The sequence below is a fragment of the Nerophis lumbriciformis genome, linkage group LG28, assembly GCF_033978685.3.
Source record: "Nerophis lumbriciformis linkage group LG28, RoL_Nlum_v2.1, whole genome shotgun sequence".
Taxonomy (NCBI): Eukaryota; Metazoa; Chordata; class Actinopteri; order Syngnathiformes; family Syngnathidae; genus Nerophis; species Nerophis lumbriciformis.
This window is the reverse complement of record NC_084575.2, coordinates 12,450,386-12,468,921: the sequence shown is the minus strand read 5'-3', so window position 1 is coordinate 12,468,921 and position 18,536 is coordinate 12,450,386. Positions and strand designations below refer to the sequence as shown.

Here is an 18,536-nt window from a genome sequence, read left to right as displayed (position 1 = left end):
AAATGTACATGACAATACTAGCAGTACATTTCTTACAGAGTATACCAAGGCCTGATTGTACATGAAAACATCAACATATGTAAAGTACGTTTCTTAAAGAGTATTCCAGACAGAAGTTTTAACACATTTTGTATGTATACAAATATCAGTACACCAGCGGTACATTTCTATATTCCAGAAAGAAGTATCTAAAGAGCTTTGTAGTTTCACCCCACAGATCTTATTGACCTTAATCTGAAGATGGTTAAGTATTCTAATCTACTCACTTTCAATTACGCTCCTTGTGTGTGTTGTGCATGTGTGCGTGTGTGTGTGTGCGCAACCAGAAGACATAACTTTCATACTCACATCTCACTTATATCGAAGAAACCGTAACATCAAACCTGTATTGAAACCCTTGCCGTAATTTGAAACCCTAAAATAAAACCATATTTAAAACCTTAGCCCTTTTGTAAAAACCTAATCCTAGTTTGAAGACCTATTTTTAAACTCTAACCTTAGTTTGAAACCCTTACCCTAATTACAAACCAACCCCAATTTGTACCCCGAACCTCAAATTCAAAACCCAAACCAAATTTTAAAACCCAATTCAAACTTACTTTAAACCCTAACACCAACTTGAAACCCCAATTTTAAATTCTAACCCATATTCAAAACCCTACTTTGAAAGCTTAACCCACATTTGAAACCTCAATTCAAACCCGACTTTGAAACCCTGATTTAAAATCCTACCCCAAATTTGAAACCCCAATTCAAAACCCTACTTTAAACCCTAACACCAATTCAAAACCCTAACCCATATTTGAACCTTCAATTCAAAACCCTACTTTGAAACCCAAACCCACAATTGAGACCTCACTTTGAAACCAAACCCACATTTGAAACATTACTTCAAACCCTACTTTGAAACCCCAATTCAAAACCCTGCCCCAAATTTGAAACCCTCATTCAAAACCCCTACTTTAAACCCTAACACCAATTTCAAACTCCAATTTGAAACCTCAATTCAAACCTTACTTTAAACCCAAACACCAATTTAAAACCTCAATTCAAAACCATACTTTGAACCCTAACACCATTTCAAACCCTAGTTTGAAACATTAACCCAGATTTGTAACCCCAATTCAAACTACACTTTAAACCCAAACACCAATTTGAAAACTGCGATGAGGTGGCGACTTGTTCAGGGTGTACCCCGCCTTCCCCCCCTGGTGACCCCGAAGGGAATAAGCGGTAGAAAATGGATGGATGGATGGACCAATTTGAAACCCCAACTCAAAACGCTATTTTGAAAGGCTGACCAACATTTGATAAAACAATTCAATCCCCACTTTAAACCCAAACCCCAATTCAAAACCCTACTTTTAACCGTAACACAACTTCAAACCCTAATTCAAACCCTACTTTTAAACATTAACCCAAAATTAAAAGCCCAATTCAAACCATACTTTAAACTCTAACACCAATTTCAAAACCCCAATTCAAAACCCTACAATGAAATGTTGACTCAAATTTTGAAAAGCCCATCCATCCATCCATCCATTTTCTACCGCTTATTCCCTTTGGGGTCGCGGGGGGCGCTGGAGCCTATCTCAGCTACAATCGGGCGGAAGGCGGGGTACACCCTGGACAAGTCGCCACCTCATTTTGAAAAGCCAAAAGTTGTAAACCACAACTTGCTACACTAACCCTAATAATTATGAAAGTGTTCCGGTCACGTCAGGAAAAGTCTGCTGACGCTTGCTTGCTGGAAGCTCCGAAGGCATCTGCTCCCTCAAGCTGAGGCCACTTCTCCGTAGACAGCAAGAACTCGACTCGGTGAAAGAAACAACGTGAGTATGGCTCCCTGCTCTTCGTGCACTGTTCTCATGGATAGGTTGGCCTTACTAGAGGACCGTGTCCGCCAGTTAGAGCAGAGTAATTTCGTAAATTTAAACGCTACGGACACATTTGCTAGCGTTATCTGCAGCGAGTTGACTAGCCCACCTTGTAGCAGCCTTAAGCGGCCTACTAGCCACGGTAAACTGGTTGAGATGCATAATAGATTTAGCCCTTTAGCTAGTCCTACATTCCAGTCTACCGGACACCACATCTTAGTCATAGGGGACTCCATCACCCGGAACATACAGTTTAGTAAACCAGCCATAATTAAGTGTATTCCCGGGGCCAGAGCACCTGATATTGAAGCTAATCTTAGGGAGCTAACTCACAACAGGCCTAGTAAACACGTACGACAGGCTAATTGCACCACTATCTACGCGAACATAGTTGTACACGTTGGCTCCAATGACAATAGGCTAAAACAGTCAGAGATTACAGAGGGACATAGCTTGGACTTGTAATCTCGCTAGAAAGATGTCTCGGCATCGAATACTTGTCTCTGGCCCCTGCCTGTGAGAGGCAATGAGGAGAATTATAGCAGATTAGTCTCTCTTAAAAAGTGGCTGACTAGTTTTTGTAGAGAACAGGAACTAACGTTTATTGATAATTGGCCCTCTTTCTGGGACAAACCGGGCTTGCTGAGGAGGGACTGCCTTCACAATAACCGGGTAGGCGCCGTCACTCTTACATTACTATTTGATTGAAGCTTGACTAACTACACTAGAGCAAGCTCGGACACAGGCAATTACAGTGTCTGTTAGTCCGGGTGAGGAGTCAGTTAAACTAGAACTAACCAGCGCCAGGCTGGAAAATTCCTGCACACACAGCATTTCTCATAGCATAATATATAACTCACATGTTTTTTTCTGTAGTGACTGCGCAGGAGGTGAAGATGCATTCTACTGAGGTGGCAAATTATAACGTGTTCAATCTATCACAGCACCAAGCAAACAATCTGAAGATCCCCATCATATCATTTCCTAAATGTGATCGAAATTATTTAAGGCGCACTACACAGAATAAACACGTTATTGATATCAGTACTACGGATACAATTCCTCAAAACAGCCCACTACCTATAATATGGGCTTTTTAAACATCAGATTGTTGTTTCCCAAAACGTTATTAGTTAATGAGGTCATTAGAGACAACAATCTTAACATCATTGGTCTCAGCGAAACCTGGCTCAAACCAGATTAATTTTTCCCGCTTAACAAGGCATCTCCTCCTAACTCTACTAGTGCACATATTGCCCGTCCCCTTAAAAGGGGTGGAGGGGGTCACACTAATATACAATGAAAACCTTAAACTTAGCCCTAACCTAAGTAATAAATATAAATCATTTGAGGTGCCTAATATGAGGTCTGTCCCACCGCTACCTCTCTATCTGGCTGTTATCGATCGCCCCCCTGGGCCCTATTCGGGCTTTATCAGTTCATTTTTAGAGTATTTTGCTGATCTAGTGACGTACGCAGATAATATAATTATAATGTGGGTTTTTAATATCCATATGAATACCCCGTCAGACCCTCTGTGCGTGGAGCTCCAGACTACAACTGATAGCTGTGGTACACAAATAATAAATGAACCCATGCAACGCAACAGTAATACGATAGACCTAGTCCTTGTCCGGGGTGTCACCACCTCCAAAGTCATGGTCTTCCCGTACACTAAAGTTATGCCCAATCAGAACCTTATAAAATTTGAAGTTCAGACTCATTGTCAACAAGCTATTAATAACCACTGCTTTAACAGCCTTAACATTAATGCTGTCATAACCAAGACACTTGCTGGCCTCCTACCCTCAGTCATGGCATCATTCCCAAATTATGTGGGCTCTATCGAAAACCTCACTAACTACTTTAACGATGCCCTGCGCAACGCCATTAATAGTATAGCACCGCTAAAGCTAAAAAGGGCCCCTAAAAGGCGTATCCCCTGGTTACAGAAAAAATCAGAGGTCTTAAACTATCATGCAGAAAGCTGGAACGCAAATGGCGTGTGACTAAACTTGAGGTTTTCCATCAAGCATGGAGTGATAGTTTAACAACTTATAAACACACGCTTACCTTAGCTAAAAGTAATTATCCAATCTCAGCCGTCTCAATAAATATGATCCTAAATACTTGTTTAATACAGCAGCATTGCTAACCCAACAAGGGACTGTCCCAGTAGCTCCACCCACTCGGCACATGACTTTATGAAATTCTTTAATAAGACAATTGAACTCATTAGAAAGGAAATTAAAGATAACGCGTCTCAGCTCCAACTGGGTTCTATTAACGCAGATACAAATGTACAATCGTTTGTATGTATGACGGATATTGCCATCCAAAAAAATCTCTCTCTTTTTGATGATATAACATTAGAGGAACTCCTGTGACGTGTAAATGGGACAAAACAAACATGTTTACTTGACCCACTTCCTGGGAAACTTATCAAGGAGCTGTTTGTAATATTAGGACCATCAGTGCTAAATATTATTAACTTATCACTTTCCTCTGGTACTGTTCCCCTAGCATTCAAAAAAGTGGTTATTCATCCTCTGCTCAAAAGACCTAACCTCGATCCTGACCTCATGGTAAATGGCGTTGTGACTTGTGCAGCCCTTTGAGACATTTGTGATTAAGGGCTATATAAGTAAACATTGATTGATTGATTGATTGAATTAAAACCCCTAAATCCAGTTTGAAACCCTAACATTACCTTGAAAGCCTAAGTCCTGCTCGACAAATCCTAATTTTAACTTGTTTAAAATGTCAAAGAACGACAAGTTATGTTCTTATAAAATATAAACTTTCATTTATTAGTCAGCAGCCCGTGTCATCGTTATCGTTCATAACTTTGACGATACACACGTAAATCTGACAAAACAAGACGTAGAACGTCAAATGAAATAATTTCAAAGTACAATCTGGACAACACCTCGCTCGTTAAAAGAAACCCAAAAGCCTTACTTAGTCCATATTTCTTTTTTTTCCCACTTTTCTTAGATTTATATTCCCACAATGAGAAAACATTCACTGACATACACAGGAACACGGTCTCTTGTAGACAAATACCATATACATACTGTACATACACTGTATATACACTGTATATGCACTGTACATACACTACATGCATTGTATATACACTTTACATACACACTGGCAATACCTGTCTATTGGTGCTCAGCTGACCAGTGTTGTTGTGGTGTAACATGTAGTTACAACTAGTGGTTGTTTGCTAGTGCTTTGTAACTTAGGGGTTGTAACAAAGTGTTTCGTAACTAGGGTTGTAGCTTGAGGCTGTTACTTAGGATTGTAACTAGTATTTACTAACTAGGGTTTGTAACTAGTGTTTCCTAACTAGGCTCGTGCCAGGTGGTTGTAACTAGAGGCTGTTACTAGGATTATAACTAGGGTTGTGCCTGGTGGTTGTAACTAGAGGCTGTTACTAGTATTTTATAACTAGAGTTTCGTAACTAGGGTTGTGCCTGGTGGTTGTAACAAGAGGCTGTTACTAGTGGTTATAAGTTGTAACTAGTCTTACTAACTAGTAATCCATAACCACGGTTTGTGACTACGGTTGTAATTAGAGGCTGTTCCTAGTGGTTATAAATAGTTTGTTACTAGTGATTGCAACTACAAGTAGTTACTAGTGTTTTGTAACTAATGGTTGTAACCAGTGGTTATTACTTGTAGTCATAACTAGTGGTTTGTGACTAGGGTGTGTTACTCGCGTTTTGTAATTAGTGGTTGTTACTAGTGTTCCTTAACAAGGTAACACAGGTGATTGTGACTAGTGCCTTATTGTGGTTGGTATTTGCAGGATCATAAATTAAATGATAATAGTCAGTGTTTCCCTGTGATGAGGTGGCGACTTGTCTAGGGTGTACCCCGCCTTCCGCCCGAATGCAGCAGAGATAGGCTCCAGCACCCCCCGCAACCCACAAAAAGGGACAAGCGGTAGAAATGGATGGAAAAATGGATAGTCAGTGTTACCTAAAGCAAACTTTTAAAATGTCAGGAATGCTAAGTTGCAACGTAAAAAGTGTAAGAAATGTATACCGAACTGCAACATTCTCATTTTGATGAATATATTGCATGGACAAAAGTAGTGGGACGCCTGGCTTTTAATCCTGAAAATAAAAGTAAGAAAATGGGGCAGATAATTTTTATATCTCATTCATTGTTATCATTAACCAAATGATCAATAACTTATGGACAGTTATTATTATTGTTGTTGTGAAATCTCGCCCATGTTCCTACAAAGACATTTTGTTTGATGGTGGCCGTGTTTTTCAATCAATTGCTCTCAAATTACACACGTTCTTGTCAGTCACATAAGGTTGTGTACCAAACTTCATGCTGGTCCGTCTAAACATCCTGAAGTTACTTGCTTTATAAATCTAAATTATGCATTATTTTATCACCGCGCCTTGTGCTTTGTCATAAAAAACTCGGTCAACATGTATTGACAGATTTTGTGTCCAGCGCTTTAGTATTAGAAGAGTTAGCTCACACAAACAATAATAATATTGAACATAAAGTTACGTGACAGAATGAGGCCAAAAATTGGAATTTATATTGTTTTGTAGGAAGACTAACATGCCAGTTAGCTGATAAAGATGAATAAAAAAATGAGCATTTTGGCAACAGAAAGTGCTTTGCATGAAATGGTTTCAAATATTAGCTGCCTGCTGGAATCTGCCTTTGTGTTCCTAAACAGCTAAAATTTTCAGTAAAAAAAAACAATAATCACACTTGATAATAAACACAACATGAAGATGTGTTATCAACACAGAAAAACACTACTGGATTTGACATGTGAAGGATGTCTCTTCTTCTGCCAGCTTGGAGTCCAATCATCCAACATGATCCTTGCCTCCATGGTCCAGGTCTTTGTCCATGGTCCTGGCATATAATCAATGGTTCATGATCTAGGTCCATGATTTTATGATTCATGGTCCTATTCCATTGTCCTGGTCCATGATCCATGTCATGCGTGGAGGCTCCAAGCAGTCTTAGTTTGAAACAGCAAAGATAATATTGTCAATATTAATACTAATATCAATATTTGCACAGATTAAACTATTGACAAAAACTTGATCTATGAGGTACAAAGAAGTTTTTTACAAGCTACAATAAATATTGTCCTCTAGTAGAGACGTTGCACAAGTCCCTCATGTCTGCGTGTCCTCGTCGCGATGCCGGCGGTTGCGAGGCTTCTTCTGCTCCTTCAACTCCTTCAAACTTTTGCTCTTTCCGTCTGTGGCGTCTCCTTGCTGCCAGTAGTCCTGACAGTACTGGTTGATGAGGCCCATCTCAGGTTGGCTCAGGATGGTCAGCAGGTCTTTGTATTGCCCGGCGCTCGGCGTCCAGGCGCTGGACTGCAGCGGGGCGAGGCCGGGGATGCCCGTGTCCGCCGGGACGTTGTTGACGGTGCGGCTGGAGAGAACCACCAACTGCAGCTTGACCAGCGTGTGTTTGAAGTTCTTCTCCGTGGACGTGCACTGATAGGTGGCGCTGTCCGACATCTGCAAGGAGCGGATCAGCAGGCCTTCGTCCGTCTTTACCATGCGACCCTCGCAGCGAATCTGTGGGGACGTCATCCATTAATTCACCTTTTAATCGTTTAAATATGAAAGTAGAAAATGTAAATACAATATTTTAATGTTATGATCACAATTATATATGTACATATATTTACATTTTGTTGCTACCCTGTAAAAAAACAATAAATATCTCAAAAAATTCAACTCCATTTTCTGGGGTTTTCAAGATAAAAAGACGGGCTTGAATATACTTTTTATTTACTTTCCATTAATGTCCAGCTGACAAACAAAACACTTAAAAAAACTATGATCAGTAACTAAGTACAGTAAACCCCTGTTTATCCCTTTATTGCTTTCAAGCCTGACTGGTAAATCAATTCTGTGCAAATTAAAAATGTATTCCATCCATCCATTTTCTACCGCTTGTCTCTTTTGGGGTCGCGGGGGGTGCTGGAGCTTTCTAAATAGAAAATCTTCGTAATTAAGGCATAAAAACATGTTTTACAACTTTTTGAAAACAATAATTAAATAATTAGATATTAATCAAATATTAAAATGATTAAAGCTGCGAGCAGCACTAAACGGGCCCTTGCCTCCGCCGAGTCGGCCGGCACGCTTGCGCTTGCGGTCACATCCTTCCCGATGAAAGTTATACGTTTTCGCCTCAAGGGGGCGATAATGGTGGCGCAGTAATCATGCAATTGCATACCACTGAACACCCCAACCCACCATGAAACATTTCAGGATGATTGAAGCATGAAAGTTATAATTTTTCACCACAAGGGGGCATTAATGGCAGCGCAGGAGTCATGCAGTTGCACCCCAACACACCATCAACTATTTCAAAAAGATCAGAGCATGTGTAAGGAAGTTAATGTTGTAGTTTTTCACCACAAGGTAAAAGATAATGGTGCCGCAATTGTCATGCAGTTAAGTCCTACCGAACACCCCGACCCACCATCACACATTTTAGGAAGATTGGAGCATCTGTAAGGAAGTTATGACAGTTACATTTTTCAACCACAAGGAGGCGGTATTGCCACCACTGCAGTGATGCAGTTATGTCCCATCCAACACCCTGACCCGCAATCAAAAATTTCATGAAAATCGGAGCATGTGTTAGGAAGTTATGACTGTTATGATTTTCCACCACAAGGTGGATAATGGCACTGCAGTAGTCATGCAGTTGCATCCCACCCAACACCTTGACCCACCAACAAAAATTTCAGACAGATCGGAGCATGTGGAAGGAAGTTATGAGAGGTATACTTTTTTACCACAAGGGGGCGATGTTAATGTCGAAATGAACGTCTAGGCATGATCAGACCGCGACCTTAATGCTACATGTCAGTTAGGAAGGAGAACAGATCATCTAAAGTGCATAAAGACAGATTTATTGATAATGGCGTGGGGCAGATTTTGCCGCCAGCCTCCCCCCACTTGGAGTGGCTGTGAACTGGTTCTAGTGTCCGCCCTGAGAACGGTAGGTTGTGAGTTCAAACCCGGCCGAGTCATACCAAAGACTATAAAAATGGGACCTATTACCTCCCTGTTTGACACTCAGCATCAAGGGTTGGAATTGGGGGTTAAATCACCACAAAATATTCCCAGGCGCGGCCACCGCTGCTGCTCACTGCTCCCCTCAGCTCCCAGGGGGTGATCAAGGGTGATGGGTCAAATGCAGAGAATAATTTCGCCACACCTAGTGTGTGTGTGACAATCATTGGTACTTTAACTTAACCTATCGGGCACTCCAGGGCGTCATCAACATCATTTCTGCCAAAAATTATCAAGATCTGAACCGTGTTTTGTGGCGATCCATCAGATCAAAGTTTGGTGCATTACCACGCCCACATTTTACTGCGAAGGTGAAATATGTTCGCAATTTATCATCACCTCTATGTGTAGTTTCCACAAGTTTGACTGCGACTCATTTGGCCAATGTCCTTAGGAGGACTACGTTAAAGTGCGACCCCTTTTTTTTATTGCCAAAAAATGGCTTAACATTTTTGGAGCAAAGTTTGTCGCCATGCCACGCCCACGTCTTAGGGCGTAGGAAAAAATTGTTAGCAATTTCCTCTTTCATCTCCTAGATGTGTATTATTTTAAGCGCGTCTCATTTTGCCAAAGTCCCTAAGTACGACCCCTTTTTTTCGCCGCATAATGAAGGGCAAAAACCAAGATGGCTGACTTCCTGTTCGTTTTCAGGTATGGGTTCCTGAGACTTCTTTGTGCGTCCCATCACGATAGACGCTTCCTGCCATTTTCGTGTCGATACGTGAAACTGTTAGGAGGGGCTAATTTTGTCTTATTTTTAAAGGTGGCGCTAGAGAGACAATTTTAAACGTGAATTTTCGGGACCTCAAAAACATGACATTTTTCACCATACTTGAAGTGCCTGCAAAATACGGGTGCTTTTTGTGCAAGTTACAGGCCCCAAAGAGGCGTCCAAACGTAGAAGAAAAAACATGATATTGTCACATATAAAGTCAACTTGTTTTTCCATTCTACTGGTACTTTAAAAAACAAACATCTGCTCTATGGTATTCAGTGTGAGGGGTACCTAATATAATGTCCTGTGAATGTATATTTATTATATTCATACAAGTTGTATTAATAAGTTGTAACCAATGTGGAGGAGAGAAGGAAACCTGCTCACCTCTTTCCTGCGGTCGCTGTTTTCTTTCTGGAGATGCCACTTCAGAGACACATGAGGAGTTCTGGCCTGACACTCCAAGAACGTTGTACTTCCTTCCACGCCGTACTGAACCGTCTGCACAGTATTCTTATTGGCTGCAAAAACACAAACCTTCATGATAGCAAGTACATATATATGCATGTATATAAATATGTATGTATATATCAAAGTTAACGTGATAATAACGCTTTAAGTATAAATTTCAATAATGGCACACATTTTTTTAACGGCCGCTTAACGCGAACACTTCCTTTTTGACCCTAGGGCCGTGCCGTGGCAGAGGGGAACTTAGCTGCATATCAGCTGAAATGGACAAAGCAAAGGCTACATAATGGAAATATCAGGTTCAAAGCCAAGTCAAGTTGTTCTCGTGACAAGAAATAACTATTTTTTGCCGTGAGAAGAGGCGACATCCCTGCAGCAAAAGCTTGCTGTGTGTTTCGTTCTAGAGGTGGGTGGTGCTTCACTTCCCTGTTCAGATTACGATTCAGGTGCACTGATAACATAACATTTAGATTGTTACTGTGATTGATTTAGGCAGTAAAATGACAAAAGCTCAACAGAAATGAAAGACTGTCGGCAGGATGTCGAAAGGAGAGTTTTTTGTTATTGCAAACAGTTGATCTGATATCAAACCATGTCAAGACATTTCTCAAACCAATCGGCTTCAAAGTAAAAGCGCTACTTTATACATCCGGTTTAACTACGTTTAGGGTTTCTCCTTATTGTACGGGCTTCGTATTAGCCGCCACACCTAACAAAATAAATTAATATCAAGTATTGTAGCGTCCAGAAGAAAACAAACAAAGTTTGACGCTCTTTTTACCTTTTATGGCCAATTTTATGCTAACAATGGGCCCAATTCCAACAAGTATTTCCTCCGTGCACGTACGTCTGCCTCCGTGCTTCACTCCGAGACACACTACACTTGTCCATTCTCTGCCGACACGGTATGTTCACAGACCATGGTAAAAATGACCACCATAACACACTAACATACACATTAACACCAGCCACAAGGTTGTCTGGAGCGGAGGCAGCGTGTCCGCGCTGTGGACGTACTTTAATATATTTGAGATGCACCCGCGGACAGCGATTCTCACAATTTAAGATGGAGCGACAGAATCTAAACATAGTCTCTAAACACGAGTACAGTCTCCAATAACACCAAAAATAGATGCTAGATTGGTTGCCAATTGTCTTTATTACAGAAAAAGTGACTTAAAGGATTGGAGAAATCTCTAAAAAAAAACAAAGTACATTGTACAATAAGCAGCAACAATTTAAAAATGGAAGACGGAAACCAAGACGGCCGACTTCCTATTCGTACCAGGTATGGGTTCCTAAGACTTTTATGTGCATCACGTCATGATAAGACGCTTCCTGCCATTTTATATATATATATATATAAATATATATTTGGGCTGTCAAACGATTAAAATATTTAATTGCGATGTATATATCTATATTAGGGTTGTCCTGATATTTTGATACCGGGCACCGGTACATACATAATACATAAAATATATTTTATTATACTTTGTTAGTTTAAAGAGCAAAACCATTCGGTCAAACATTTTTTATGGTTCATTGTCATTTCTAAGAGCCATAACTGACGCAACAATTCAATGCATCAGACATTATGTGGTTAAGATACAGCTGTTTGTAATCATACATTTGACCAGCAGGTGGTGTCTTGTGCTGTAGCATGCATTGAAGCTACTGTATACACATATATATATATATATATATATATATATATATATATATTTATTCGGATATAAACATATATATATTTATTCGGATATAAACATATATGTATATATATGCACATATATATGTCGGTATATAAATATGTATGTATGTATGTGTGTATGTACATACATATATATATATATATATATATATATATATATATATATATATATATATATATATATATATATATATATATGTATATGTACTAGAGATGCACGGATAGGCAAATATTTCATCCGCAACCGCATCAGAAAGTCGTCAACCATCCGCCATCCACCCGATGTAACGTTTGATCAGAACTGCACCCGCCCGCTATCCGCCCGCACCCGCCCGTTGTTATATATCTAATATAGACGATGCAAGGCATTAGTGAGGCATACCTGCCAACTACTCCGGTTTTCCCGTAATTCGTACGGTTTTCATCAACCTATTCCGGGTTACGGTTGCAGTGATAAAAAATACGGTTTTTCATTAATTAAAAAAAAAAAAAGGGTGAAAACTACGCGAATTGCACCTTGTGCAGACAAGATTTTTCGATCGAACACGGAGGAATTAGCGATGTAAAAGACCACGTTGGGACAAAAAAACACAAGTCTAATGCCGTTGCTAGCGATACAAGTGGAAAACTTTCAACGTTTTTCGTCGCCCAAACAGATTCTTTGGATGTGATAAATGCCGAAGTTTTATTTACGGAGGCAATAATTGAGCATGGACTTCCAATCGCACTGGCTGATCACATGGGACAGTTAAATGTTTGTAATGCAACCTTTAAAAATCATTACGCGGTGATCGCGGTCCCAAAAATAAACTTTTCTTGCATGATAATGTCCAGAAAATTCGCTTTATATTACTATAGAGTCCTTTTAACGAATGAGTTTGATGGTTTATCACAAACCTTAAATGAAAGAAGTCCTTTGTTCTCCTGCACAATGCATGCGCTTTGGCCTTGCTTCGTGTTTGGTGCGCAATCCTGTCGGCTGTATTTCACAGCACGACATACTGTTAAAAGTGTTTATACTATTTATGCTTTCAAGTCCAAGTTGAAGAAATCTTGTTAAATGTTGACAGCATAACTACCAAAATACAGAAGTATGTCCTTAATATTTTTGCAGTGCTATTTCTGTTGAAAAGTTAAAATGATTACATTAGAGATGTGATGTGCCACTTTTCAAGTGTCTGATGGCTTAAATGAATTTTCATTAATTTTTCATATTTTGAATTCTTTTGAAAGGCTTACAAAAAAACTACATTTGAATTGTAATTCCATGCTATTGACAGGACTATTAATTTTAATGAAGTTAGCTTACCATGTTTACAGTATGATAATTGTGATAGAAATGTGAATTTTAGGCACAGAATATTTTTTACAATTGAACAAGGCAGTAGATTATACAAGCTTGGACAGAAAGTTAATAATGACACCAATTTTTTTTTAATGGAATTGTTTAGTACTGTTTTACCATTTGTTTACTGTAAAAAGTGTTTATACTGTTTATACTTTCAATTAACAAATTGAAGTCTTGTGAAAGGTTGACAGGGTAACTGGCATTGACTGTCAAAATAATTTCAAACTATTGAAGTTAGCTTACAGAATAAACATGCCAATCAACCCATATGATTTTTGCTGTAATATTTTTGTTTTGAAAAGTCACTGTGACTGATAGAAAAGTGATGGTTTTAGCAACATTTTAACCTGTCTGAATGCTAATAATCATTTTGCGTCGGGGGGCGAAGCCCTGAACCCTCCACCAGGACTTTGTCCTGGACCTACCGGGGCCTGCGGCCCTTGGACCCTGGCTACTAGGTTTTTCTGATTTCAAAAGTTGGCAGGTATGGTGAGGTTATGAAGCTTTTGCCTGTTAAAGAAAGGAGACTGATCCAATGCAGCACAGACTTTCGCCTGCCACGCTGTCACGACCCAGACGCACACCAGTGCGCAATCATATGGGAGCCGCGCTGAGCGCACCTCCAAGCGCGTCTCGCTGCCGGCGACGGCCGGGTATGGGCCCGACGCTCCAGCGCCATCCATTTTCAGGGCTAGTTGATTCGGCAGGTGGGTTGTTACACACTCCTTAGCGGGTTCCGACTTCCATGGCCACCGTCCTGCTCTCTATATCAACCAGGGTGAGCCCCACCCCTTTCGTGAGCGCACTGCGCGCGGAGTGACCCCTGTTACGCGCCCCCGGCAACAGGGGTGGCGGGCAGGTAAGCTGCGCGGGCGGAGCGCGCGGAGTGACCCCTGTTACGAGCCCCCGGCCACGGGGGTGGCGGGCAGGTAAGCTGCTTACCTGCTGCGCGTGACGCCGGCCGCGGCGAAGGCGGACGAGGCGGGGTGTCGGTGCGGTGGGCGCGGTAGTGACCCTGGACGTGCGTCGGGCCCTTCTCGCGGATTGCCTCAGCTACGGCTCCAGGTGGGGCCCTCTCGGGGGAAGTGGCCTCGGTCCTGGACCCCGGCGAGGCGTCCCTTCTCCGCTCCGTAAAAGTGTCCATCTTTTTTCTTTTTTTTTCTTCTGTTGTGGCATATGCAGCAGGTGCCTGCTCGTTTTTCGTATGTGGGTAACAACATTTAACTATGTATATATATTTACGAATTGGTTTAACTGCCACCCGCCTGAATCTATTTAAAATCTAATTTTTTTTTAATTTCAATCGCCCGACCCGATCCAACCCGACCCGCGGATAAAATCAAATTTTTTTTTATTTCATCCGCCCGATCCGCGGATAATCCGCGGACTCCGCGGTTGTGCCCGCAAACCGCGCATCTCTAATACGTACATACACACATACATATATATATATATATATATATATACATATATATATATATATATATATATATGTATATATATATATATATGTACATACACACATACATACATACATATATATATATATATATATATATATATATATATATATATATATATATATATATATATATATATATATATATACTGTATATATAATGTGTGTATGTGTATAGAGCCTTTGTGTATATATACCTATTTCACAAATATAAAGTGTATGCAAATGTACTCGTACTGATAGTAGAAATTATGTACAGATACAGTATGTGAGCAAGTCTAAGTGCATATGAATAGTATGTATAGGTGTATTAAGAAGTGTACATGCAAATCTAAAGTCAAGTTACAGGGCATGTATAAAGTATGTGTACTAGTAAGTCTATGTACATTTGTATAGGATACAGTATGTACTTAGATGTGTATTTATCAGTGTATTAGCAAGTATATGTGCTAGTATATTATTATATAGTGTATGCAGAGGCGCCTGTACTAGGAAGTTTATATATACATTAGAGCAGGTGTATGTTTAGATATTTTACTAAAGTGTACTGAATATATATGTGAATAGTATGTATAGGTGTACAAAAAGTGTATGTACATTTGTATGGAATATGTCGTAGGAAGGATATGTACATTTGTATAGTATATGTAGCAGAAAGTTTGTGTACATTTGTATAGTTTATGTGGTAGGAAGTGTATGTACATTTGTACAGTATATGTAGTAGCAAGTATGTGTACATTTGTATAGTATATGGAGTAGGAAGTGTGTTGTGTGTACATTAATATAGCACATGCAGTAGGAAGTGTATGTATATTTGTGTAGTACACTAGTAGGGAGGGTATGTACAGTGCATTTGTACAGTATATGTAGTTGGAAGTGTGCATACATTTGTATGGTATATGTAATTGGAAGTGTATATACAGTACATGTGTATAGTGTATGTAGCAGGAGGTGTGTACACATGTGTATTGTATATGCAGTAGAAAGTGTATGTACAGTACATATGTATAATATATGCAGTGGGAAGTATGTGTACATTTGTATAGTATATGTAGTAGGAAGTGTGTTGTGTGTACATTAGTATAGTATATGTAGTGTTTCATTAGTGTGTATGAGAGTGTTTCAGTAGTGTGTGTGAGAGAGAAAAACATTTCAGTTGTTTATGTGAGAGCATTTCAGTAGTGTGTATAAGGGCGTTTCTGTAGTGTGTATGAGAGTGTTTCAGTAGTGTGTATAAGATCGTTCCAGTAGTGTGTATGAGAGTGTTTCAGTAGAGTGTGTGAGAGAAAAACATTTCAGTTGTTTATGTGAGAGCATTTCAGTAGTGTGTATAAGAGTGTTTCAGTAGTGTGTATGAGAGTGTTTCAGTAGAGTGTGTGAGAGAAAAACATTTCAGTTGTTTGCATTTCAGTAGTGTATGTAAGAGGTAATTCTGAATAATGTCCCTAACGGCCCCTCATACACAAACACACACACATTTAGAACATGATGTGCGTGTGCACTCTCACACACACCCACACACACTTAGAAGAGTGTATTACATGCGCGTGTGTACCTCCAGAAAGATGCTCACCATTGGAGTTGTAACCTCTGCACTGACGGATGGGGTTTCCATATTTGACATCCTGACGACGACTACGTCTACAAATGTTTGAAGATGAGTTGAATAACCGTTATGCCGTTTGACTGTGAGGTTTGGTGGCGTCAGTGAACGCACCTTTTCTGTGAAGCAGAGTATCTGGAGCAGGACTTTCCATCCCAGGCGCAGTAAGGATCTCTGGCCAAGCAGCAGTCAGCACAAACTTGGCCATACACGTCACAGCGATGCAGCGCAAGGTGGGTCACGCCCAACACGGACGCCACATACAGTTGTTGCTGTACGACACAAGCACACAAACGTGTTGTTGTTGTTGCGTGGACACACAAAATGGAATGAGTTTAACACAAAACACAGACCTGACTCATCCATAAATAGTTCACAAATATGTCATACAATAACTACGCTACACAATGATATTAGCCATTTTAAGTAATAACTTTCTGGCATAAAGTAAAACCCACTCAAACCATGTAAAAAACCCATTGTTCAATCAATAATATCAATTAAAATGATTGCTGTCAAATGATATATTTTTAAATCAGATGAATCAGACTTGTATTTGGATTAATCATGATTAATCACAGGCATTGCTTGCAGAATGTTAATACATTTTAACAATATACGTACACAAATGCAATTTCAATGTCAGAATGTCATATTTTTTCAAATATTTTAAAATGTTTTCGTTTTTTCATGGTTTTTCCAGGTTTTTCATGACTGTACGAACCTGGAAATTCAAATAAATGGACCATCCCAGAATTAAATTGACTCAAATCAATTGACGATGAATGTAAACTAATGACAAGACGTCATAAATAAGTCATATTCATGGAAACATTCCTTGCCATCTCTCAGGACGCTGTGTTGTAGTTTCAAAATAAAAGCACAATATTTCAAATATTTTTCTCCTTTAGGTTTGCAACTTTTGAGTGGGACACGTGTTTGTACAATATGTTGTATGTAATATTTTACAAGTAATATATGTGATATTGTTTATAATATATGTACCACAGTGTGAAAATCACTGGACTATATTTTATGGACTGTGTTATATGGCATATATTATATGGACTAAATTATACAAAATATTTTTTCTGGAATATGTTATATGAAATACATAACGATATACATTTTGGTACCAACACATTGGTGTCGGGACAACCCTAGGTGGGACGTGTGTGCAATCTTAACAACGTAGTCGCTTACGTGCCCAAACATGAACTATGCAGTGACGTAGCATGTGGTGTACCAATTCCTAGGGAAAATTACAAAGCTCTACCCCTTGTTGCTTCATTTTGAGGGTTTAGTGGTAGTGGGTGAGGGCTAATGGTAGTGGGTAAGGTTTAGTGGTAGTGAGTGAAACAGTGTATTGGGATTGGGCCTTAGTCTCCCCAACGTGTCCTGGGTCTTCCCCGTGGCCTCTGAGGTGTCGGGGCGGGGGCATCCTGATTAGATGTTGTGTTTATCATTCATCATGCTTCGGTTGATGAATAAACAAAAAAGTACACGGAGAAGAAGCCGCCATCTACGACTGTTGTCTCTTGTGAATTTTTTGAAGGTATGTAGCAGTAATGTTTTCACATTCGCAAGCTTTATAGTAATAGTATTTTAGTATCATTATTTAGTATTTTGGCTTGGATAACTAGCTAGCAAACTAACTTATAATATATTATATAACGCATGGAGAAATTGTGGAATTTTTTTCTGCCCCTACCTTAGCGAGTCAGCATCTGAAATCCCTCACTATGAAGTGCTAGATTCATACCCCTTTACCCCTCGTTATGTCTACTACCCCTTCATGCAAAGAGTCATTGAAACACCACTACCCTCCCGGGAACACACAAAATGTAGGGATAGGGGTACAAAGTAGGGTGAGGGGGTGTATTGAGACTGGCCTCCCCCCTGGCCTGGGAACGCCTCAACATCCCCCGGGAGAAACTGGACGAAGTGGCTGGGGAGAGGGAAGTCTGGGCTTCTCTGCCCCGCGAACCGACTTCGGATAAACGGAAGAAGATGGATGGATATTATGTGGACTATTACATGCCAAATATTATATGAACTATAGTAAATGTAATATGTAACATGGACTATATTATATGGAATAGATTAAATGTAATATATTACATGGACTTTATTATATGAACTATATTACATGGACTATATTATACTGAATATACTATGTCGACAGTTTCAGTCAGAACTTACACGTTTGGATGAGATCCTCATGGTGGTGATCGGTGTGGGAATCTGTCGAA

The 18,536-nt window shown here is 39.9% G+C and overlaps 1 protein-coding gene across 4 annotated transcripts in view; it reads right to left on the bottom strand.

The window, feature by feature from the left end:
- Positions 1 to 4,679: 4,679 nt before the first annotated feature.
- The window catches only part of LOC133570863 (semaphorin-3F-like), a 112,780-nt gene continuing 98,923 nt past the window's right edge, over positions 4,680 to 18,536 (bottom strand). For 2 of the 4 annotated variants that reach the window (XM_061923620.2, XM_061923622.2), the window contains 5 exons: positions 18,487 to 18,528; positions 16,399 to 16,556; positions 16,237 to 16,322; positions 10,080 to 10,213; positions 4,680 to 7,462 (listed from right to left, as the gene is read on the bottom strand). In XM_061923620.2, coding sequence (XP_061779604.1) covers positions 7,049 to 7,462; positions 10,080 to 10,213; positions 16,237 to 16,322; positions 16,399 to 16,556; positions 18,487 to 18,528 — 834 coding nt within the window. In that variant the 3' untranslated portion in view covers positions 4,680 to 7,048. The remainder of the gene's footprint in view (positions 7,463 to 10,079; positions 10,214 to 16,236; positions 16,323 to 16,398; positions 16,557 to 18,486; positions 18,529 to 18,536) is intronic. The other 2 variants (XM_061923621.2, XM_061923623.2) reach the window with 1 other exon arrangement.